Source organism: Rhipicephalus sanguineus, chromosome 7, assembly GCF_013339695.2.
Source record: "Rhipicephalus sanguineus isolate Rsan-2018 chromosome 7, BIME_Rsan_1.4, whole genome shotgun sequence".
Lineage (NCBI taxonomy): Eukaryota > Metazoa > Arthropoda > Arachnida > Ixodida > Ixodidae > Rhipicephalus > Rhipicephalus sanguineus.
The window spans coordinates 28417373-28443498 of NC_051182.1; the positions used below are offsets into that span (position 1 = coordinate 28417373).

Consider the following 26126-nt stretch of genomic DNA (forward strand, 5'->3'; position numbering starts at 1 on the left):
ATCATCCCAGCCGCCTCCGGCCCGGCCCTTCTACGGGCTGCAGCAGTGGGTGCCAAGTTATCGGTAAAACCTCATACTTTAGTTCCATCGCTACTCATCATGGCCCTTATTTCATCTATGCTCAATGTGACAAGCACATTTGAGCATAGATGAAGTATTCAACACAAGGCATAATCATCACACTCGACCTATGTTATGCCCACTGCTGTATGAAGGCCTCTACGAACGATCTCCAACCCACCCAGCCCTGTACAAGCTGATTCCATTGTAATGTGATAGCGTTAAAGAGCTCGTTCCACAGACATGGCGGTGTTGGCGTCGGCATCGTTGCTTGTGAGCGAAAAGTCAGAATAGATGCAAATAAATAAATAGAAATGTTCGGTTTGAGTGAGAATCAAGCCCAGGCCTCCTGCGTGGCAAACAGGTGTTCTACCGTGGGGCCATGCCAGTGCTTGAAACTGTTTTGTAAGAGAACACTATAAGAATGTCATGTACAGGGAGGAGTCTCCTTAACGCATGTAATACTGTGTGAAAGAATCGTAGAATCACACCAAGCGTCAAAACATGCGAGTTGCGCAAGGAGTAGCTGGTTTAACCTTTTGTAGGTCCATCTATATTTTTGACACGGTGTTACAAAAACCAGCTATGGTATGTATATACGTATAAACCACAAAGAAATAGTATAAAACAAATTTCATCAATATCAAGCCAATACTTTGCAGGAAAAAGCGGGACAAATATGCCCCGCTGACTCAGGAAGGTACCATCATGTGATCACATCACCCGGTATTTGGGATGAAACGGCCAAGACAAATGGCGCGGAGGAGCATTTCTCAAGTGGTGCAGAGGAACGTTGTGCGCACCTCATTTCCAGCAGCAGAACAGCACCTGCATATTCGCCTTACAAGCCTTCATAGGACTGTGGCCTGTTGCTGTAAAGCTTGCTTCACCGCGTACACCAACCATCTTTCGTCGATTTTGCTGTCCCTTCTTCCGCTGTCGATATGGTCGAGTACTAATGTCCCTGAATATTTGCCCAGTTTTCAAGAGGTGTATGAATTCAAGAAAATTATTTCTATGCACCATTATCCACAATTACGCTTAGTGAAGAGCATGGCAATTTCGCAAAGGACTGTGTTTCGATGCATTTATCAGTCAAGTTACTGCCCAAATCTACGACACGTGATGACTGGGAGCTGAAATCGCCTCTCTAGAAAACCAGAAAAAAGAGAAAATTACCTCGCATTTGGAGTGACAGATTTTTTTAACAATCTGAACGAGAGGAAAATTCAGAAGCTTCGTAAGAAATGTAACAAATTTCAACAGCATTGTGGCACTACTGCCACCTTTCGAAACCACTGTAAAACAATTTTTCTCAAGCTTACATACACTTAGTTAAGATAGCAGCCACATAGTGTTGCGCTAATTGCGACAGGTTATGTGGGAAAAAATTTTCTGCAGGAGGACAAGTGGGTTGTATGTGTCCTCCTGATGCACAAAGGGTTAAAGGTGCCCACCATTACAAAGTGTGCAGCTGTACAGGTACTGTGGCACCTTATGGACACTTAGTGAGCACTTCATAATTTGCAAAAGAAAGAATTATGGCATAGTGGGCACTTCGCAACTGTACATCCAGTAGGCCTTCTAGAATAGCTTGAAACGGCCAATGTTATGTGCACAATTGTTCCTTTCCTAGCAGCACAGTTGAAGGCGATGCGCACGAGGCCCAATTACGATATCACGTTCTACTCTAGAAGGCGAACCTCAAACGTCCTCAAAGTTCTTGTGCCTCCAAATTTCTTCATTTCATCAGTTCACCTAATCTTTTGCCATCCTTGGCTGCATTTAACACTGCATTTAACACTGTGACATGCACTAAATATATGAATTTCATATGACTGCCATCACGTACTGCCATCTTGGCACCATCCATATGGCCAATAGGCAAAATTCTTGTTCTTTCACACCACCGATTTTGGGTATTATAACACGATAGCATTAAAGAGCTTGTTTCGCAGAAATTGCTGTGTCATCGTCATTGCCTGTGAGTGAAAAATCATCATCTTTTCCGTGACTGAAAAATCGAGACAGATGCAAATTAAATAATAAAAATCTTCGGTCCGAGTAAGAATCAAACCCAGGCTGTCTACATGGCAAGCAGGTGTTCTACTGCAAGCGACACTATTCCTTGAAACTGCTTCGGAAAAAAAAAATACTATCCAAATGTCATGTAGAGGAAGGAGTCCCCTTAACGCATATAATATGCGTAGCAGAAGCATAGAACCGCCCCAGGTGTCAAAACATGTGAATTGCGCAATGAGTGGGTGTTTGAAAGGCCCACCCATTACAAAGCACTCAGACATAGTTAATCATCATCAGCTGCAAAAGCGTCAACAAAGTGAGCAGCTGCGTAGGCTCGCATGTTGCCTTACAGATGCGTAGTGGGCCCTTCGCTGATTCATAAACGGAAGAATTATGGTGTACAGGGCACTTAACAACTGCACTTGCAGTAGGCATTCTAGGGTAGCTTGAAACAGCCAATGTCACGTGCACAGTCGTTCGTTTCTTTACAGCACAGTTGAGGTATACATGCACTGAGAACTGAAGCCAGGCTAGCAATCGAGAAGGCGATGAGCATGGGGCTTGATTGCACTATCGCATTTTACTCTTGCAGGCGAAGCTCAAGCGCCCTTCAAGTTAGTTTTTCTTCATGTTGGGCTGTCCGTGCAGAAATATGCACATTTAATGATAACTATGGAGAAAGAAATGAGAGAGAGGACATTAGAACAAAGGCATGAAGAGGACAAGGGGTAAGCAGTACAAGCTATAGGCACGTTACATCAATGGGACATTGGAACTGTTGCTGATGCATAGTTCCCTTGCATGTTCCTATATTGTTCATATTTATATGTTCCTATTTACATGTCCTTAAATGTTCCTATCTCTGCATATCACATATCTCTGTATATTTACTTACATGTACGCCCATACCTGCCATAGCGCTAATGGGCTGCAGTATGTATAAATAAGTAATAATAATAAGGAATAAACGTTGATGCCGTAAGCTGCCCTGTGAGGCGGCAAGCATGACAATGGTTCCATTGCACAGATCTTGCAGAGAACTGCCAGGAGCGTTCCATTGCTTCTCTCGACTAAGCCATTGTCTTCGGGATGATAGGCAGTTGTGAAATGAAGTTCGACCGAGTGGAGGCTCATGACCGACTGTATGGAGACTCATGAAGTGCATGAATGCATTGGACTCTAAGGCTGAGCCATGGTTCGAGAGGCAGTAGTCTGGCATGCCATAGGTGTAGAACACATTGTGCAAATGCTTGATAACGTCGCGTGTAGATGAAACTGCTGCAGGCACGATATAGCGGGTGGCAAAATCAACAACACTGAGAATGTACCGGTTTGAGTTACTGGGTAATAATAATTGTTGGGGTTTAACATCCCAAAACCACGATATGATTATGAGAGACGCCGTAGTGGGGGGCTCTGGAAATTGTGACCGCCTGGGGTTCTTTAACGTGCACCTAAATCTAAGCATACGGGCCTCAAGCATTTTCACCTTCATCGAAAATGCAGCCGCCGCAACCGGGATTCGATACGGTGACCTGCGGGTCAGCAGTCGAGCACCATAACCACTAGACCACCGTGGCGAGTTGAGTTACTGGGTGGCATAGTTACATGGTCAATTGCTACGCTGTAAAATGGAATGTCTGTGGTAGGCATTGTGCCAAGAAGACTGCTGTGCGAGGTAGGGCAATTGAACTGTTGGCAGCATTGAGAGGATGATAGCTTTCCATTGATTGTTCCATGTCCGGCCACCAATAACGATCCCGGACCTTTAGCAATGTACGCTTTGTGTCAAAGTGCCCTACGCCATCATGAAATGCTTGTATATATAGAATGGCAGGACGCAGTTTGCATGAAGCTACCACTGTATACGTTCCCGATGACAATCGGTGGTATAAGATGTCATCTAGCTTGGTGAACTCGGCTGGGTCCTCTTCATTGCCTAGGCTTGAGAAAATTCTGTTCTGAACTCTCTTAGAATTCTACAGCAAACAGTGCTGCATGTACACTTGCAAAGTACCCACCATACTGTAATTCATATTAATTTTGTGATGTACCCACTACACGTCCGTAAGGCAATGTGTGCACCTACGTAGTTGCACACTTTGTTGATGCCATGATTGATGATGCTGATGATAATGTAATATGGCTGAGCACTTTGTAATGGAGGGCAGCTTTAACTCTGCGCAATTCCCTGGTGTGATGAGTGGTGAAATCGCACGCTTCTTCCATGCAATATTACATTATGTCACGCGACTTTTTGCCTGACATGACACCTGAATGGGGTCTTTTTCTGAGGGAGTTTCAAGCACTGGTGTGGCTCTGTGGTGTAATACCTGACTGCAGTGCAGAGCGCGTGGGTTTGATTATGCTTCGAACTATTTTTTTTTCTGATTGTGCGTGATAGTAACGACAGACAACAGCAGCAGAAAACATTGACACCAAAATTGGTTGTTCTGAGCTCGTGATAGCTTACGCTAAGTAAGTAATAAATGTGTGGCTCGAGGCATGCGAGCTATGCGCTCACTCTGCCTTCAGAAAAGTGTAAAGTCGAGGCAATTAACAAGCATCAGAATGTATAAAATAAAACGTTGAATTTAAAAGTGGATTCATCTGTGACCTTGCTTATGTGTCTTAACCCTTTGATTGCCAATCCCTAGACAGCTCGGGTGACCACACACGCACAATCCTGAGTCACGGCCGGGCTAGACCGCACGGGCGCTTCTTTTCTTACGGCCTTCTCACCCGCCGCTAAAGCAATGGGAGAGTTTCTCAGTATGTTTCGCCGCCCGGCGGTGGTAGGGGCGCTGCAACCCTGACCGTGCATCTCCTGCGCCGCGCACTCGGCACAAGAGCGTTGCTCGATGTGAAACCGCGGAATGGGGGTTCTCGACAGAGAGGGGGGAGGGGGATTATTCAGGAAGTCGGGGGTAGTGGAGGATCGTCTCTTTAAAAAAAAAGAACTAATGTTATCAGACGGCTCGCCGCATAATGTAGGTATGCACGTGCCCGTGGAGAATACAAGCTTAAACTCAGTAAAACTGTGGAAGAATCGGCTAACGAGGCATAATGCAGGAGGTTAGCGAATTGGGTGAGTTGGAAAATGCTCATGATGGTTAGCGCAAACGCAACACGGACGAAAAAAGAAAAAATAACGACACAAGCGCTATCTAACAACTGAATGATTATTGGAAAAATCACAAATATATATGTAAAAGAAAGAGAAAAAACAACAAACCCGCACATGCGCCAAAGATAATTGACAGATAAAAACGTGTATGCTAACAAACTACGCCCTTTCCAGGAAAGCACTTCCTTATCAATCAAAGCGATAGAAGGGCAGCTCACGCAGTTCTCTTTCTTGGACATATATTTGTGATTTTTCCAATAAACATTCAGTTGTTTGATAGCGCTTGTGTCGTCCTTTTTTCTTCTTTACGTCCGTGTTGCGTTTGCGCAAACCATCAGAGGCATAACGCAGGAGGCTTGAAGCACTGGCAACGATCAGAGAGAGAGATAAAAAACGGTGCACCTGTTCTGCAAGCAGAGAGCATCAAATACCTTTGGCCCTTGGTCTCGTTGGACAACGAGGCCGAAATTAAGAGAGGTCGCTTACATAAATGACGAGCACGCCTTCCCCTTGCTAGCTATTTTCTTTTCTTTATTTTTCCAAATATATTTGGAGTGGTTTTCACGGCTAAAAGCTGCAGTCTGCAGCTTGACAGCTCTTTGAAACATGTACGTGAGTTGTATCTCTAAGGGTTGAAAAGAACTGCGTATAGGGAGAAAGAAAGTAAAAAAACAAGAAGAACAAGAGAGGACTCTTGCTGCTGAATAACCCCTTCGGACGGCACGCCCCGAGAGTGTGGTGTGCATTGTCAAGTTTTAACACCACCTGGAAACATTAATTCAGGAGACCCCGAGCTCTTTCGCGTTCCTTTTGTTAGCGTCAGGATGGCTGGGCCGTAAATAAGACACAATTGAAAACGCAACGCACGACACACAGTTAAAAGGGAAAAAGAAGTTTACATTTAATTCTCAACAACTTGGTTGCAACGCAAAACTCATAACACAAAGTCGCATACGCATATTCGCTCAAATCGCACTACTAACAACGCACAACCGCTCTAATCGCACCGCTCAAACGCACAACCGCTCAAGTCGCTCGCACTTTTCAGACTCTCCTCGTCGCTTATTATTATTACAGACCTCGGATGTGACTTGCGCTGCGCTGCTGACGACCAACAACAGGCAGCATCAGCTGTACAAGCTACTGCGAGCACAAGACAGGAACGAACTACACTACCCGAGGCCTGAGTTTCTAGCTCTTTTGGTCAAGATAGTGGTCTTTTTTCAATAAGGCCTCTGAACACCTGCCACGCAGGAATGTGCTAGAAGTTTTGGAAACAGCAGAGCCCTACTTGCAACGCGCTCCCTCTTAGCTGCCCTGAAGGCGTTGACGACAGCCACTCCCTACGATCCGCAGATCTCATAGCCGAACAATTCCCAAGATTTTTCCTCGTCAATCACTTAACAAACTGACTGACGCAAACGAAGCCTTCCACCTACGCACACAAGCCGACTAGGAAGGATTTTAGGTTGTGAACGAGACATTTGTGAAGTCCGGAAAAGTTTTCACTTGAAAGGGTTCAACTATTTGCGAGTGCTTACGAGCAATATATTTATTTCTAAACCTCAGAATGTCTACACGTTTAATGGCGGAGAGCTGTACTCCCGGCTCTGGCATTTATACGTTTTTCGATAAGCTTAAGCTCGATGCACGTTGCGCATATAAGAAGTCAAAATAACTATTTGTGCATCTTCAACGATTACGCAACTTGTTTTTCAACGCGCGGTGAGTGAAGAAGCGCGCCCGAACTCGTGTGCCGGCGTTGCACGCTGCACGGAGCGGCGGAGGGGTCAGGGTCGCAGCGCCCCCCTCAAAGCAGCGGCGAGAGGCATGTACTACACCCGATGCGAAGGCCGTAAGAAGGGCGCGCGCGCGTGCATCTAGCCCGGCCGTGCCTGAGTATGCTCATTTCGCCTCTTTAGAACACTCCCTGCCACTCCCAAGAGAACTCTTGTAAATGCAATGCAGGCACGGCCCACCATCTATGAAAGGTACCTAGAAACAACCAACAATAACTAGTAAAATCTTTCACAACAGATGCGTGTGTTTGTACACACAAGTCGGTTCGCGTCTCTTTGCCAGCGTCTCAGCTGCAAAGCCATGGCGAGGGCATGCCACGTGCACGCTATTTGATGGACAAAAAGGGATTCAGGAGCTCTTGATGAATTCAGACTCTGCTGAAAATGGTTAATTTGTGACTCTGCTACTCTGAATTAGTGCCTAATCATTTAGTTATTATTTAATCGAATGTAATTTGCTTATCCTTGTTAATTTGTTTGTAACAAGTGCAGTGCTTTATTTCATCAGATAATCCTCAATAAAAATATTTACACATCCCAAAAAGCATCCAACTGCATTGCAAACACCAAAGTTCCACACAACATGCAGCAAAAGAAAAAAGAAAACCCGGTGAGCAGTGTGAAGCAGTGCCAAAAAAAAAAAAAGCCCGGCAGTGAAAAGGTTCAAGGGTTCCAAGAGTTGCCACATTTATTTTAAGTGACACCGTATCATGCAGAACAAGTGGTGACGTTAGCAAACGACATTGAAAATAATGCCAATGAGTGCACGTGAATGGATGCATAATAATGGATGCCTTAACTTGTATTAGCTTTAGTTAAGCGAACCCAGAGAGAGACTGCTTGACTGGTTGATTGATTGATTTGGCCGACAATACATGACTGTCGTGATGCAGGAAACTAAAGGCAATGTTAAGGGTCACCAGACCAGGCCTCCTACATCACAGCAGACATCCTCCATACAACAGCATAAGAAATAAAAACAAAGGAAAATAACATTTGCAAACAGCTAGCAAGTGAACCATACAGCAAATAAACACAAGGCAAAGAAATGGATGGCATAAAAGCATGCGCTGACTGACGACGGGCATACGCTTGAAATAAAGGAGATAAAGAAAACCAAATTGAGATACCATTTGTGAAGGTATATATACAGTAATGCAGTATGGTTGGTAAGATCTTGCCTCCTGATACAAACTTGCCTTTCTGTGGTTTTGCTGCAACCTTCACTGGCTGCTGTGGAATGCTGGCAGTTTTTACCGGCATGGAAGGCGGGGACTGAACTGTCACGGGCTGAAACTTGGGCAGGTCTTCGGTCAGCAGGTCAGTGCTACCCTTGTCGGCCGGCTTCCCCGAGATCTTGTCCACAACCCTCGCGATCCCGTCAGTCACCTGTTCGGTCAGTGTCTCTGAACAAGCAGAAGCGGCTGGTTAGAATGCATCCCTTACACTGCCTTGCTGTCGGCAGAACTCTGTACTACATCATGGCGAAGTTTCAGCATGTGCATAAGACAAAGGATACGCTGTAGGGGACAAATAAGCGCCAATTTGTCTCCTACAGTCGGTCTATGTCTTTCGTGCATGTTGAAATTTCACCACGAATAATAACCAAATCGCCCATTTTTCAGTTTTATTGTAATACATCATACCCAGAAAAGGGCCTCAATGAACAGAGACCCACTGTCGTATGCTCTGACTGGGCACTCGCAATACGACCTTTCATGCAAAAGCTACAATATCACTCTGTCTTTGTGACCAAATTGAAGCCACACTTGCAGCACCACTCATAGATAACAAGGCAATCGATCTAACTTCTGCACTCCCATATGTTTACCTTAACCCCTTTGTCTACCACAAAAATGATGAAAAATATGCCATAGCTATACCCAATATATATACATATATATGTTTTTTTTTCATGCAGTTTGTAGACCTTTTTTTTCTGAATAAAATGGCACCATTCAAATGAGCAAGCTTGCTTTATTTCTTAATGTGCTTGAAAGACATGTTTGAAAGAGCCTTCTCTGCGAGGCAACCATCATTGTCTGAACCCTCAAAGAAAACTAGAGCTGTGCGAATAGCAAAATTTTGGGTGCGAAGCGAATTCGAATAATAATGATTGAGTGCGAATCGAATCGAATAATTTTCGAATAATTTTCGAATATTTCTCAAACATTTTTCGAATAATTCAAAGTGAAATTACAGAAAAAGTTGCAGAGAATCCCTAAGTATGTTCTTGTGAGATAACAAACATGAAAGTGTTTCTTTTCGCTAGGTTGATGAAGCACTGGCGGGGGTGGTGTTTCATAGTTGTCTTTCTTATCAAGAATGAGGCAATGTAGAGGCCGAATTGTATTTATGTACATGATTTGGTGCAACCAAAGTGTTGCCAACAACACTTTACACGTGATAGGCAAAGCTGCCATTTCCTCAGCCTCTCCTCCTCTTTCAACTTCGGTGGAAACCCAACTGATGTGGCAGACAAGGGTGTGCTCCCTTCAAGTCCGGAGTTCCAAATCTGCCTCGTAGACGTCGATATATAAGAACATCTGAAATTTTGGATGCTAAAAAGCTTCGGCGTCCGATTTTTCGGACTTCCTGCCCAAATTTCAGGTCCAAAAGAGCATTAATTGAGCCCCCAACTCTGCCACATCTTTCATCTCCATGTTGGAACCTGCGTTTTCTTGAGTAGCGGAGCTTGAAAGACAGCTTTGCCGCAATAGGGGGGTGTGATGAGGTGAAGCATATTGAAAATCTAGAGACCACTTCCAAACGGACGTTGACTGTCTCTTGGCTAAGTTCGACCGTAACGGAGCTTGAAAGGCAGCTTTGCCGCAATACGAAAGTGTAATGAGGCGAAGCATATTAAAAATCTGAAGGGGTCACTTTCAACCGGACGTTGACTGCATTTGTCTTTGGGAAGTTCGAATAGTTCGAACAGTAAAATTTCAGTGCGAATCGAATCGAATAGCAAACACTATTCGAAAAATATTCGAAATTTCGAATATTCGCACACCCCTAAAGAAAACATCACTTTCAGCTTTCTATACTCAGCGACAACTTTTCTGACAGCACTGTGGAAGCTACAAAACCGAAGCGCATGCCTGCTACCGTGCCAAAAAATAGTACTTAAGTTTACTGATAATTTTATCATTTGCCTTGCTGAAATAAATGGTGCTTTATTTATTACGAGACTCAAACAGTTTCGGAAAGTCGTAGGTAAAATACTGCTATTGCTCACTTTGCAAGAATGCTTCTCTTTCCTTTCCATTTCTTACACAGCACCACCTTTTCAGCACGCCCGTTTTCCAAAGTAAACATGGCGTCCATGACGTTGTGGGTCAGTGTGCGGCTGCAAACGCACTGTTTAGTTTTCCAAGAAAAATACACTCGTAATATTAAAATGTGCACTGAACAATCGAAATGTTTCTCCCATTCACACTTTTCGTGTATATAAATTTCTAAACGAGTTAATGGTTCGAGTGAGCAAAACCGAAATCAGCCGCAAGCTGCCGTACTACTTGCGGAGCAACACGAATGTGCGGAAGCCCCGCCTCCGTAGCCTTGGCTCCACTGTCAAGATAAGTTGTCGCCGAGTATAGGGAAGCTTACAGAGCTGTCAACTGACGAGGATTTGACAAAAACACTTCCCCTTGCACAAGGTTTTATTCCCTTGATGCATGCTAGGATAAGGCTGCCAGCCATGCAGGTGCCAGAAAATGTGGCAATTAAAGAAAAGGAGAGACACAATTTGACAATTTTAATCATGATCACTTTCTTGTAAGAGGCATTCTAAGAGTGAAGCTCTAAAGCTCGAGGTAAGACATCAGGTGTCCGCATAAACCCTCCGCGCCATTGCTTATCATAACCAAGCCAAAGCTGCGCACTGCCTGGGTTTAACCTCGCCTAGCCATGCATGCGCCGAGGAGCAGCCGCCGCCAAGCCACGCCCACAGATGGAGGCAGTCTACGCAGCCACCGCACTGAGTTTGCCCATTGTGGCGCGAGCTGAGTACAAGCGATGAAAGGCACGCGCTTCTGCCATGGGTGCCACAGCCAGGTTTGCACGTTAGTTTCTGGAGCTGGAGTTTGGACATTCTTGCATGGCCTGTGACAGGCTGTGGTTCGACTCTACTCTGTTTATACCAAGGAAAGACCTAGCATCAGTCAAAAAGGCCACGTTAACCACCTAAGATCGACAAGCTTCGCTGTTTCTTAAGCTTTACACGGCTAGTGTAAACTTCTTCATTTTTTGTTCATGATGACAAAATAATAATAATAATAATAACAATAATATCTAGGGTTTTATGTCCCAAAACCACGATATGATTATGAGAGACGCCGTAGTGGAGGGCACTGGGAATTTCGAACATCCAGTTTTCTTTACATACACTGACATCACACAGTACACCGGCCTCTAGCATTTCGCCTTCATTGAAATGCGACCACCGCGGCTGGGATCAAACCCACGACCTTCAGGTCAACAGCCAAACACCATAGCCGCTACTCTACTGTGGCAGACTTCATGATGACATTAAGTACTTGTCATTGTTTATATAGGCAGGTCATCTCATGACAATTATAGTTATCAGAGGTAGAGAAAGAATTAAGCTACACATAAAAAAAGAGACGAAAAATAATTGAAGAAATGGGTCTAGTAGCTTGCTTTTGTTTTTGTACAAAATATTTAGCCATGTCTGCAGCAATAATGTTTATAGAAACCTTAAACGCAATTTTTCTCTCATACAGGCTAGTTGGTTTGCATTCAAAATGTCAGGCGGGTGTCACAAATTGTTGGTTTACAATGCTTTCATGAACATTAGGGCATCTCGCAGACTTCCGCAGAACTGATTCACGGTTGCAAATAGCGCAGATAACACATCCTGCCCCATTCAAATCTCTTGTTGCATGCTCTGCACTGTTTAAATAGCACACATTTGCCCTGAAAATTGCTCGGGTTGGCCAAACAGACACCAAGGAATAGCGAGCATTCTTTGTAAATAGTAGTTTCACTTTGAGTAATAGATTAGCAACACCAAGCAATGAGAAGACCAGCATGTTAACGAGCTTAACGAAGCATACTTGGGCCTAGTGGTGCATTTCCAAATCCCTGGTATTTTCCAGTTGTAGCCACCGAAGCCCCAAGCCCAGAATACGACCGGTTTTCTGCAAAGCATAGAACACTCATGAATAACGAAAGTAAACACGCATGACATACAAACATTTTATTTTGAGCTTCAAGACACGGGAAAAACAGTGTCGTTAGGAGCCAACATTTGCTTGAACTGCCACTTGCTGATTGACTAAAGCACCACTAAGATAACACTTTTAAAGAAGCAGCTTTGTAGAGTACAGGCGGCACTAGAATTAAAGGGGCCCTGCAACATTTTTCCAAGTTATGATCAAATGGCTTCTAAAAAGAGTTCATAAGTAAAAACAACACAAACGAAACACAAGGAACTAGCCTGTCAGCAAATGTTATTGAAGTTCTAAAAAAAGAGCTTACTGCCTCATGAATCGACTGCAGCAAAATTTTTTCTGAATTTAGCAACACTGACAGTAGCTTGACGTCAAGCTACAGTACTAATTCTGGTGACCTCGTGCAGCAGTCTAGCTAGTTGTGATGATGTCAGGTACCAAAACTTCCAAAATGGCCGCTTGTGGGTCACCAATGGAGCCACGGTACAGAGCAGCCATAGAAACGTCACAATATCTTGTGCGAGCACGAGATGAGAAGCTCATACCTTGTTGTGACATCAGGGTACAGTAGGAACCGAAAATAGCTTTTAAAAACATAGTGTAATTTGTTTTTCAGGGTGCACTCACCCTTAGCAATGTGTTTTCTAGGCTCTTGAGGACTTCGCCTTTCACTTGATGCAAGACAACAACAATTGAAAATTCGCAATGCCCAAAACTCGCAATGCCCAAAACAGTTAAAGCATCCACTTTCATCACATCAGAAGAACCTGAATAATGAATTTTTTTTATAATTAAGAAACATGGCTTATCTGAAAAATGCACAATCTAAAATGTGTGATCTGAGTCAAGTACTTCAGATGTTCTCTGTCAAAAATGTATTTAGAGTAGAAAGTACTATTTTAAATTAACAACTATGAACAAGGATTAATTGTGCTACACTAGCTATAATTTAGATTCGTGTCCTAATCAGTATCATTTAATTTTTTGTTTGTTTATTTATTAAGTTGTAATATTCTCAGACATTCTAATGTATCACAAGTGGGAAGCTCTTGAACAAAATTTCATTAAAGGGACTCTAAAGTGACATAATGAATTGGTTTAGACTAATAAATTGTACTGTGAAAACTCTAATGTTGTTAATTTCGACGTCATAGTAAATATAACATGGGAGTAAATTAAGGTCAAGGTTCCATTTCTAAATTTCGCACCGAAATCTGCATGCATGACATCACGTATTTCAGAGGACATTTTTCGTATTTTAGTGACACCGGCTCCACGAAATTTCCCTAAACTTGGTATGTTGAGTCTATGGCCCCCTCAGAGGACAATGTACTTCATTGTCACTGCTTAGGAACTATGTAGGAACTAGTAGACGCTGTGAAAATCTGTGACGTCATGTTATTTGGTGCAGGATCTTCAAGGTGGTGGCGCTACCTGTGTTTTTTTTTTTGTGCATTTTCTTGCTTACCAAGCCTTTTCTTGTGGCAAGCTTGGTGATTTTTGGTTTGTGAAAGAGTAATTTACTAATATGAGGAAAATCGTTGTTCTCTTTAGTGTCTCTTATTAAATCATTGCTACTTTGAGATATGCATGAGAGCCATGAATATAGGGAACAGTGGCGAGCGGATCTTTATTTTGGCTTAAAAGATAGCCTCAATGATGCACTTCAACCACTCAGTAGTTATTCAAGATTTTGGCTCAGTAGTTATGCAAGTAGTTATGCAAGAATCCACTGATTGTCATACGAGTGGCACAACAGCACACCTAGTATAGCTTTTAACATAAATAGTACAACATGCTGATTTACATGTGCATGTACAACATGATGATGACACTGATTTAGGACTGCCAATTGGGCCAATTGAATGTGCTTTGTAGTAGCAAATAAAACACAGCACTAACACAAGATCACGCTATAAGTTTCCTTCTCCCTTGTGTTAGCACCGTGTTTTATTCACTGAAGCGAATAATGAATATACGAGTGTTCGCAATATTTACTTAGGCACAATAGCTGTGTTTTCAATTGTACATCAATGCAAAACACGACAGGATTGCAAATTGGCTAGCTCAGAAAGTACTAATTATGATGATCAGCCTCCCGAATGTTTAAATTTGTAGATATGTAATGCACTTGCCTATCTGTTTCTATCACTTAATAAAGTCATTTCTGTCTTCTATCGCTCTTTTGCATGCTGTTCATCATGTGTGTCAAAAGTTTTGTAGTGTTGAATTATAACAGTCAGCATGATATGGAAAATGCAAGTATGTTAGAAGATGAGATGTGTTTAAAATAGAGACTTCTAGAGCTTTATGTGTTAAAAAAAGAAAGATATGATTATGAGACCCTCCACAGTGCAAAACTGTTCAAATTTTGAATGCTGGCTGTTCTTTAATGTGCAAATATTTCTAAGTTAGACAGATAGTGGGGTTTGACCTACCAAAACCATGATACAATGATGAGAGCCTCCTGTATTGGGGACTCTGAATTCATTTTGACCACCTGGTGTTCTTCTACGTGCGGCTAAATCAGAGTGTGTGGGTGTTTATGCATTTCACCCTTATGGAACTGCAGCTATTGTGGCCTAGAAACAAACTCAAGCACTCGTGCTTAGCTGCACAGCACCACAGCTGCCAAGCTACCAACCTTGATCACGTGCATTTTCAACTTCCAGAGCATGCTGTTTGTAAAAAGAAACAACCAACTTGCCCAAGGTTACATCTCACCGTCATAATGCACTGCAGCCATGTTTGCAAGAATGGCATGACTTATCCAAACCGTCACTGCGGTCATCGTTTGGAGCAAGTCACCCACCTTGCTGAGCAGGGGGCAGCTGGCCAGAAGTCTGTTGACTCCCAGCACCATCGTCATGAACCACATGCAGCAGGTCCTTTGAGCGAAGGATACAAAGGAACACATCAAGAACTTAGAAACTGTGAATTCTTTAACACTGCAGGAAACTGCCTCAACAGCTTTATTCAATCACACCTTACACTAATCCACTTACGGACAAAAAACTATGCCATCCTGCACTGCCATAACTCGATGTAAGGCTCCCACATCGTGACGTTTGCAATCTAGCCGGGATGTAAGGAATCCTTCATCATACAAGTTATTTCACTCAAGATGTTAGTTAAATAGGTGCTTGACCTATACAACTCTTAATTATCAAACTGTGCAGGTGAAAGTCCCAGTGTGCAAATTTCTATGCACCATTACACCATTACAGCTTCTAAGTCTGTTCTTCTAAACCATTACAGCACCACTCACCTTGGCAAGCAAGCGGAGGCACTGGTTCTCTGAACCACCACCGGACACATCTGCTCCAGGAAGGGCAGGAAAAGAACATTAGAAAAAAAAAGATCCAATAATTTGATCCAAGCATGAAAGGCTAACATTTAGTATATGCCCAAAAGAAATGAGCTCACCGTCATTTGCATATCAGTCTTCAAGGTAAAGAACCACAGACATGAGCAAAAAGACAAAAGTCACTATAGACTGCACAGCTATCCCAACTGTTACGTAAAACAATTTTTTTAATTCTCTTTCTGTAGACCTAGTAAATTGAAGATATGCAGAATGATGAAATTACATTTCTCCACACTATTAGCTTGCCCCACACAAAATGGTTGACCTCTTGCTCATGCAGGGGCGGTGCCAGGATATCTTTACCAGGAGGGGCACCCATGAAAATTGAGTTCCTTCAGGGGGGCAGGGAGGCTGGAAACTTAGGTGCTCTGTTTTGAATGTGTTCGCTCTTGGGGAGGGGGGGGGGGGCAAAGTGGGGGCAGGTGGATATCTTAGGGGGGCAGCTGCGCCCCCGTCCCCCCAACTGGCACCGCCCCTGCTCTGATGGCACAATGGGCTACTGGTACACATGAAAAACAGCGAGCATGTAGATCCAAAAAAGGCAGAAGTTCAGGGGAAGATGGAAGGTTGTAGAGGTGAAATATTCATGCTGGGTTGCCCTGAAGAGGACAAGTCCACTTGTCGAAACGTTGGCTCCAGCGACACCCTATGTTCACGAATTTTTCAGCGAAAATGAAGTAAACACAAGATGGCGGCTAAGATAGCACCTCTAGTTCTTCTCAACTGCTTTAGTTATGCTATACATGACTTCTTTCCCATATTCCTCTTCCTCTGCACAGGGAAGTGAACGGGACCAAGTGAGTCCAGTTAACCTCCCTTTCCTTCATATGCCCTTTCTTTTTCTAGGATGATATACACCATCATGCGTGCGTCAAATGAGACGCGCAGAGAACCTCATTTGCAGAATTTCATGTATCCCCTGTTACAGTAGTGTTGGAAACGCTGCCATCATAAAAAGTCAATGCGGGCTTTCTCAAATCTCAAGAACAGGTGCCAGGTAATACAATCAATGACCATTTGTCAACAATGCTGCACAGGTGCATTAGACATTTCGTTATGTTGTGGTGGTGCTGGTGCATGCAAAAACTGAGAAATTGTTCATGTAAGTGCCCAAGACAGTGCCAACTATATTTTAAAGGGCCATTAAACAACCCCGCAGTACAAAATGTGTTATGAAGCTATAACTGCGCATCGCATGTACGAATGGTCAACTCTTGTAAGGCTAGGCGACGTTATATGCATTACCATCAGATTTATTTCTTCATGCACTGCTGTACTCGCGCATCTATTGTTTGCATGTATGCGCGAAAAGATTAAAAAAAAGGTATCTGCATTTGAGTGGTCCTAGTAAATGAATTCCTGTTGTCTGCTGTCTGTCGGCTCTGCCCTTCAAGCCCAATGAGGCTCTGGCAGGCCAATTTTGCATTACATTGTTACTGTGCCAAATGTCAATAAAGTATTATTATTAGAGCTGTGCGGATAGCAAAATTTTGGGTGCGAAGCGAATTCGAGTATTGAAGTGTGAGTGCGAATCGAATCGAATATTTTTCGAATATTTCTAGAATATTTTTCTAATACTTCAAAGCGAAATTGCAGAAAAGAAAGTTAGAGAGGATTCCTAAGCATATTCTTATGAGATAGCAACATGAAAGTGTTTCTTTTCGTTAGGTTGATGAAGCACTGGCGGGGTGGTGTTTCATAGCTGTCTTATCAAGAATGAGGCAATGTAGAGGCCGAATTGTATTTATGTACATGGTTTGGTGCAACCAAAGTGTTGCCGACAACACTTTACACGTGATAGGCAAAGATGCCGTTTCCTCAGCCTCTCCTCCTCTTTCTGTGGAACTTCTGTGGAAGCCCAAGTGATGTGGCGGACAAGTTCCAAATCTGCCTCCTAGACGTCGATATATAAGAACATCGAAATTTTGGATGCTAAAAAGCTTTGGCTTCCGATTTTTCGGACTTCCTGCCCAAATTTCAGGTCGAAATCAGCATTAATTGAGCCCCCACCCCAGCCACATCTTTCATCTGCATGTTGGAACCAGCGTTTTCTTGAGTTGATACATTTGCACCGTAGCAGAGCTTGAAAGGCAGCTTTGCCGCAATACCGTGATGTAATGAGGTGAAGCATATTGAAAATCTTGGGACCACTTCCAATCGGACGTTGACTGTGTCTTGGCAAAATTCGTCCTAACGAAGCTTGAAAGACAGCTTTGCCGCAGTACCGGGGTGTGATGAGGTGAAGCATATTGAAAATCCGAAGGGGTCACTGTCAATCGGACTTTGACTGTATGTATTTGTTTTCGGGAAGTTCGAATAGTTCGAATAGTAAAATTCCAGTGCGAATCGAATCGAATAGCAAACACTATTCGACAAATATTCGAAATTTCGAATATTCGCACACCCCTAATTATTATTATTATTATTGTATCGTGTGAGCATGCGGCCGCAAGGATTTTACGAATAGGTGCAGTAATAAGGAAGCTACAAGGTATAGAACAACCTGCTTCGGCTCGATTCGGTTTCTCACTCGGCCTTCCTACCCTTCTCAGCAGCCAAGAGGGGTAGGCGTCCCTTCGGTGACGGAACATGATGTCAGTGATTACGTCATAGGCACGCAGACAACGACTGAGCAAGGCTTGCTCCATGTGTCACTCGTGTCAAAGCGGCGCTAGGGTCACCTTAGCGGCGCGGTGAAGAAGCGCGATAAATGCACAGCTGAAACCACATCACCGCAGGGGCGCGGCGCTGTTTCGTAGTGCAGAAGGCCAATCGACAAAGTCGGTGATATGTAAAGTTGCCCATGGGTAAGATTACGTCACTGCACGTACGAGGAGGATTGGACAGTTGCTGGAGAGGGGTGCAGAAATGGTTTTTCGAATAGAGCATCTACACTGCGTGCAGCGCTGTGATATTTGCAGAATGTGATCACCGTGGCCTTCTGCACGAATTAGCAAGCTTGTTTGGGAGGCGTAAAAAAAAAAGTCTGAGCCTCTTTACTGGTCCTTTAAGATCCCAAACAAGCATTGCAACCCACACAAGTGCTAGCTCCCTACCACATTTCCAGCAATATGAAATGTTAGGTGCTAAGTACCGCATATCCCCAATGCTCCTCACTCGTTGTCTTGAGAGGGTCATTGGAACAAACTGCGGTGCGGCCAAGAACATCCAACTTACTTAGACTTTAATGCCATAGTGCATATGCCTGTGCGATACCCAAGGGCGAGGCTGGATTATTTCATTTTCATAAGTGAGCAACTCATCAACAAAAAGCTGCTCCAAATGACTTCTAGCCATTAAAACGCTGGAGCATGCTGGAACCATTAAAACGCTGCCCACTGTGAGCAGGCTCAATGTCCATAGCACAACAGCAATGCCTAGCATAAACAAGCAACCATATAAATGGAGGCGAGTGAATCACCACATACAAAGACAAAACTATGCTTCACCAACCAGACAAACAGAACTGAATTTACACTAGTTGGCACTGGCTAGACGCAATATGTCGCAGCTTTAAAAGCAGGAGTCTCAAACTCATCTCAGCTAGCAGGCCACAGTCCTGAAATTTAGTCCAACAGGGCCAAGGGAAAATTGGAGTGGGGAGGGGGGGTTGGGGTAGAGGATTTCAACAAAATGTTACCTTACGTTGCCATTTCAATGCCTTTCTGATATCTTGTATATGGGTCATATCAGCAGGGAATTTGACGTAGGTTTCGAGAAAGGTATCAATACCGGTCTGCAGAATGACTGAAATTCACAAAAAAATGTTCCGTATTACGGTGATGTTTCAACACATAGTGACTGCAGTGGGTGCCTCAGGAAAAAAAATGCTTGAAACCAGTCCAGTCTCTGTAGTTCCCCCGAACAAAGCGTTGTTATTCGTAATAGGCAAGAAAATAATGTGAATACCATTTAGCAAAGACACTAAAGTTTATTCTTTGAGAATCTGTGGGGTGCTAACAAAAGGTTCGCGGGCCGCATGTTTGAGACTCCTGCTTTAAAGGCACAACAGACAAGTACCTTGTGTGCTGCCATGAGAAAAAAAAAAGGAAGATGGGCTGCAATTGTCCTTTGGAGTTAAAAGAAGATGAGAGATGTGATAAGTGATTTCCCCTTTTCATGTTCCTATTAGCTGTATAACCATGTATTTTTTAGCAAAAGTGACAGACAGCTGCATGTGTTACGCTTGACCGTTTTGTTCTACGTGTTCTTCTTTGCTTGTATAGCCAATCAATTATTCGCGCTCATATTTTGTTATTTTGTTTTTACACACACACAATATAATCCCGCCTGTGGGACTGACAGTATGCTGAAACCATGTCACTGCATGCAAATGTAGCCGTCATTTCCAAAAGTAGCGGTGTGTAACCAGAGCTAATCAGTGGTGTGCATAATCCCCACTATGGTATCCCAGCAAAAATACTTTGTCCACAAGACATCCAAATCATGTTCCACTGTCTGCATGCACAGCTCTGAACACAAACGGGAAATACGCCGCACACCCTGTTCCAGATATAGAACCCTAAAAGTTCCCAGAGCATGTAGCCTACTGTTCAGGCTAACACATGAATAGTTAGCTGGTAAAGAAATGTTTTCTCGCATATTTGAATTATAATCCAAAGCCTGCATGCAGATCATGCAGGTATCACATGTTTTTCTTATGCAATTTACTTTGAAGACTTCAGTTATTTCAGTGCTCTGCTTGTGCCAGTTGGAAGACCAAGATGAATGAGGAATATTCTGATGCATTTCCAGCACATGCTAGAAAAAGGAAAAAAATATGCAAGCACAGAAAGGCAAGACAACAGTAAGAACACTGCTCTTTTGCCTTCCCGTGTTTGCGCATTTTTTTCCTTTTTCTCATATTCACCGCAAATGCATCGATTCAGTGTTACAACTAGCCCAGCTAACTGCTTTAAGAGTAGTAATCTGCACTTCCATGTGCATGTTTGTTATGTGTGCACCCAATGTGTCTGATCTCACCTTGTTAGGGCTTTGCCCATTGCGTCCATCACTCAGCATGTGCTGCAGACATGATATCCTTTGTTGAAATGACCAGTCAAGTCCCATTCTCACATAGCACACACTGCAAAAGGCCCTGACACGTCTGTCGGATGTACGCAGCACGTGCGGCAGTGTTCATTGTAGGACATGCATTGTTAGTTCATAGGACACTGAAAGTGCAGCCATACAGTCATGCAAAGGAGGTCCAGAGAGCACATTTGTCAAATCCCTAAGGTATCCATGTCCTGGTTTCAAATGTACAGCTTATATCTACTGAATCTCATTGCAGTCATTGGAATGTATGGTGTGGAGTTTAAGTCCCGAGTGGGGCTCACGCTTTCGAAGCATATAGTCAGAAAGCAAACAATGAAAAGTGTGGCAAGAGAGCTGCTTATAATCAAATGAAAGGAAGGGTGCACTCACTTGCAGCTGATCGAATGGCAGTGTCTTTTCTGGCTAGGATGGAACGTACTGTGGCATGACCATTAGTGAGTACATGATGCAGGACTCTCAGGCACTGCTCAGCATCCAGAACATGGAGATAGAAGAAAATCAATGCGTAACAGTTAATCATTCAACTCTATTCAAGTGATGGAAAAGAAGTAATTTGGTCTGTACACGGTAATGTAACAGATCCTTTAATTATGGCATGGTGTACAGCCTATAACATATTGTCACGACGTCAAGAGAGAGGTCGTAACGCCAAGATCGAGAGAACAGCAGGTCGGTCTTTTTAATACCGCGCGCAAGCGAGCTTCTCTTCTTTCTTCTTTCTGGCTCCTGTAAAACGCGTATGAGCCTTTTCGCTGTCCTCTTCGTCTTTCTCATAGCAAGCACATGGCATTTGCCTCCCTCCGAAAGAGGCATCGTCCCGATGCGCAGCCCAGGCGCTCTACTTAGAAAAGCGCGCACATATGCACTGGAACCCAACCAGAGTTAGCTGGACAGGTACGGTTTCATCCGCACAACATGCACGACTTCGGGTGAATGCTTCCGGCGACTGGAACCACAATCACTGTCGGGAACGACCTCGTAGTTCACGTCGTTCAAGCGTCGGATGACTCTGTAGGGACCAAAGTATCGTCTCAGCAGTTTTTCAGAAAGTCCGCGTCGACGTATTGGGATCCAGACCCACACCTTGTCGCCGGGTGTGTAGGTAACGAATTTGTGTCGCAGGTCGTACCGTTTCGCATCTTTATGTTGCTGATGACAGATGCGTACGCGGGCAAGCTGTCTGGCTTCCTCGACGCGCTGAGTAAATTCTTCGGCGTCGGTATCAATGTCGTCACCCTCGTGCGGCAGCATAGCGCCCAACGTTGTCGTGACCTCGCGACCATGGATTAAACTGAACGGTGTCATTCCAGTAGTTTCCTGTCGAGCGGTATTATAGGCGAAGGTCACGTAAGGCAAGATTTCGTCCCAGGTTTTATGGTCCGTGTACATAGAGAGCATGTGTACATAGAGAGCATGTCTGCGAGGGTCTTATTAAGGCGCTCCGTTAGTCCGTTTGTTTGGGGATGGTACGCAGTCGTTCTCCGGTGAGCTGTACCACTGAGCCTGAGAACCGACTCCAAAAGTTCCGCGGTGAAGGCAGTTCCTCTGTCGGTGATGACCACTGTTGGGGCGCCGTGCCGAAGGACGACGTTTTCGATGAAGAAGTGAGCCGCTTCTGCTGCTGCTGTGGCCCCTCTGCATAGCTTTTGTCTCCGTGTAGCGAGAGAGGTAATCAGTGGCGACAATGATCCATCGGTTCCCTGCAGTAGAAGTTGGGAATGGGCCCAGGAAATCCATTCCAATTTGGGCGAATGGCCGTGCTGGTACTTCTACAGAATGTAATAGGCCCGCTGGCTTACCGGGGGGCGCTTTGCGTCTTTGGCAGTCAGCACAAGTCTGAACGTGATGTTTACAGCAGCATGTAGTTTTGGCCAGTAGTACTTTCGTCGCAGTCGGGACAAACGTTCGGGTGTAGCCTAGGTGACCGGAAGTGGCCTCGTCATGGCAGGCTTCTAAAATTTCTTTTCGCAGTGATGAAGGCACGACGAGCAAGTACGCGCTGCCGCTTGGAGAAAAGTTCTTCTTGTAGAGAACGTCGTTCCGTAAACAAAAAGATGGCAGTCCTCTGGCAAAAATTCGCGGCACGTCTTTACGTCGTCCTTCCCAGAAATCGATGAGCGGAAGCAGCTCTGGGGTCGCCGCGCTGCTCTTGTGAAATAGTGGCCGTGTTGACGACTCCCAAGAATGCGGCGTCCACGGATTTGTCATCAATGGCGGCAGGCTCGACGGGCGACCGCGAGAGGCAGTCGGCGTCAGTATGCCTCTTTCCGGATTTATAAGTTATGCTCATATCAAATTCTTGAAGCCGAAGGCTCCAGCGCGCCAAACGGCCAGATGGGTCTTTCAGGTTAGTGAGCCAGCAGAGCGAATGGTGATCGCTGACGACCTTGAATGAGCGCCCGTACAAATATGGGCGAAATTTGATTACTGCCCACACAACAGCGAGACATTCCTTCTCGGTAGTCGAGTAGTTCTCCTCGGTGCGAGAGAGAGCTCGGCTGGCATAGGCTATCACTTTTTCAGTGCCGTCTTGCCACTGTACCAGTACGTCGCCCAGGCCTACATTGCTGGCGTCGGTGTGAAGTGCTGTTGGCGCTTCCTGGTCAAAGTGCGGCAAGAACTGGAGGTGTTCGGAGGCGTTGACGTAAGCCGGTAAATGCCATTTGTTCCTTTTCGCCCCAAAGAAAGGGAACATCCTCTCGTGTGAGTCGGGTCAAAGGTGCCGCAATAGACGAAAAGTCCGCGATGAATCGTCGGTAACAGGCACATAGTCCTAAGAAGCGCCTCACTGCTTTTTTGTTGTGTGGTGCAGGAAAGTTTGCAACAGCGTCTATTTTGGCTGGGTCAGGTCGAACACCCTCGTGACTTACGACGTGACCGAGGAAGGAAAGCTCACTGAAGCCAAAATGACATTTTTCTGGTTTTAACGTCAGGCCAGCCGAACGTATAGCTTGGAGAACTGTGAATAACCGGTTTAGATGTTCTTCAAATGTAGCTGAGAAGACAATAACGTCGTCGAGATATACCAAGCATGTATGCCATTTCAGGCCTGATAGCACGGTGTCCATCAAACGCTGAAAAGTGGCTGGCGCTGAACATAACCCGAATGGAAGGACTTTAAATTCATAAAGACCGTCGGGCGTCATGAAAGCAGTTTCCTCACGATCGCGCTCATCGACCTCTATCTGCCAATAGCCGCTTCGTAGGTCCATTGATGAGAATAGCGTGCATGCCGCAGTCTATCCAGAGAATCGTCCATGTGTGGCAGCGGGGTAGACGTCTTTCTTCGTGACTTGGTTTAACTTGCGGTAATCTATACAGAAGCGCAAGCTGCCGTCTTTCTTTTTAACCAATACCACGGGAGATGCCCAAGGACTTTTTGAAGGCTGTATGACATCATCCTGGAGCATCTTCTGTACTTGCTTTTGAATCTCCTCGCGTTCTTTCGGAGCCACACGGTAGGGATTCTGTCGGATCGGTCTCGTGTTATCTTCAACAACGATTCGGTGCTTGGTCAATGGTGTTTGCCTGACCTTTGATGTGCACGAAAAACAATTTTCGAACTGGTGTATCAGTTCCAGTAGGCGCTGCCTATCAGAGGGTGACAGAGTAGAACTGACGTCGACAGACAAAGGAGTCGAGGGAGGCGTGGTCGCGTCATGAGATTGCAAAGCGAACAATCCCTCGTTTGGTCGATGTCGTCGTAGTAGGCAATCGCGGTACCCTTCTGGATGTGACGGCGCTCGTTGCTGAAGTTGGTGAGGAGTACTTCTGCCTGCCCACCAGCTAATGCCAGAATGCCTCTCGCGACGGAAACACCTTGCGTAAGCAATAGCGCAGCTATTTGCTCCGCTATCACATCTTTATGACTCGGGCCGCTCACATGATACAGACACAAGGCAGCAGGATCTCGGCAGGAGCGTCACATCGTCGGCTACTCGCAAAACGCTCGTGTCGGTCGTCAGTGGTGGTCGTGGTGGTGTCGACATACAGATGTGCGGAAAACGTCACCATACGGTCCGGAATGTTGATGACAGCGTCGTACTCTCGCAGAAAATCCATACCCAAAATGAGCTCTTTACAACATTCTGGTAGAAGGACAAAAGTGGCGACGAAGCTGGAATCGCTGATTACAAGCCGAGCGGTGCATTTACCCGTTGGAGTCATTAGCTGACCACCAGCACTTCTTATGTGCGGCCCTGTCCACGGCGTCTTGACCTTCCGAAGGCGGTCGGCGAGCTCTTGCCGCATAATCGAGAAGTCAGCGCCTGTGTCAACCAGTGCTGTCACGTGGTGTCCGTCTATGAGAACACTGAGGATCGGCCCGTACGACGTCGTCGGCATTAGTATTCGTCGTCGTCATATCGTCTTCTTGCGGCGGTAGGGGGGACTTTTCGGCATCTCGACGATTGGCAACCTGGCCCCGGAGGTCGCAGCAGTTAGTTTTCCCCCGGCGCGGGCTCGGGGAACGGCCTCTGGTAACGTCAGCGTAGCTCTAGCGGTTCGGGGAGTGTGACGCACAGGTGACGGAGATTGCCAACGACGACTTGGTGAAGATACTTGGCTGGTCGACAGCGGTCACCATCGTGGGCGCGACGGTCTTCAAAGCGAAAAGAAGCTGGACGTGAAAAGTTGCCAAACCCAGCATCTCGATGACGGCAGTAGCGGGAAATGTGGCCTGGTTCCCCGCAGTGGAAGCAAAGGGGTCGACGGTCAGCCGTGCGCCACAAGTCGGTTCTGCGAACTGGTGGTCGTCTCTGCAGAATCCCGTTGCCACCAAGGCACGAGGAGCGGGCGGTGGCTGGAAGGGCGCTGCCTCAGGTGAAGGTGGAGGACGACGGACCACTACAGCATAGCTGAGCGAACGCTGCTCAGGACATGCGCGGGGCGATGCAAAAGGCTTGCCGCAAACTCCTGGCGCACGATTTCAGCGACAGACGCAACTGGCGGCTCGGTAGAAGGAACGCCGAGGGCCCGAAGTTCTTCACGCAGTATTTCCCGGATCATTTGTCGCAGGGAACTTTAGCCAACGGCAGCGTTCTCAGCCGCAGCACTTATTGGCGTGTGGTTGGGCAGGCGGTCAAAGTGGCGGCATCGTTGCCTGCAGTGCCCGCTCAATAACAGTCGCCCTCCTTTATAAATTCGTCGACTGTTGTCGGCGGATTTCGTACGAGGCCCGCGAACAGCGGTTCCTTGACGCCCCGCATCAGATGACACACCTTCTTCGACTCGGGCATGTCAGGGTCAGCTCGGCGAAACAGACGAGTCATGTCCTCTGCGAACATGGCAACGGTTTCGTTGGGCTTTTGCACGCGGGTTTCAATCAGTTGCTGTGCGTGATCCCGCCGATCCGAGCTCTGGAATGTTTCGAGGAGCTTGTGGCGGAAATTGGCCAAATTTGGAAAGTAGGCTCCCGGTTCTCGTACATGGTGCGAGCGCTATTTTCCATCGCGAAATAGCACGGCCAAGCTTCTGTTGTTCGTTCCAGCGATTCACCA

At 45.4% G+C, this 26126-nt stretch overlaps 2 protein-coding genes across 3 annotated transcripts in view; both read right to left on the reverse strand.

Moving 5' to 3' along the window:
* LOC119398574 (AP-4 complex accessory subunit Tepsin-like) overlaps positions 1-26126 on the reverse strand; it is a 115510-nt gene that overhangs the window by 70995 nt on the left and 18389 nt on the right. Inside the window, exons 4-8 of one of the 2 annotated variants that reach the window (XM_049417668.1) lie at positions 20998-21091; positions 15472-15521; positions 15016-15091; positions 12087-12170; positions 8208-8414 (exon numbers count right to left, since the gene is read on the reverse strand). In XM_049417668.1, coding sequence (XP_049273625.1) covers positions 8208-8414; positions 12087-12170; positions 15016-15091; positions 15472-15521; positions 20998-21091 — 511 coding nt within the window. The remainder of the gene's footprint in view (positions 1-8207; positions 8415-12086; positions 12171-15015; positions 15092-15471; positions 15522-20997; positions 21092-26126) is intronic. The other variant, XM_049417667.1, reaches the window with a different exon arrangement.
* LOC119399345 (tyrosine-protein phosphatase non-receptor type 21) overlaps positions 1-26126 on the reverse strand; it is a 57217-nt gene that overhangs the window by 12757 nt on the left and 18334 nt on the right. The window lies entirely within an intron of this gene.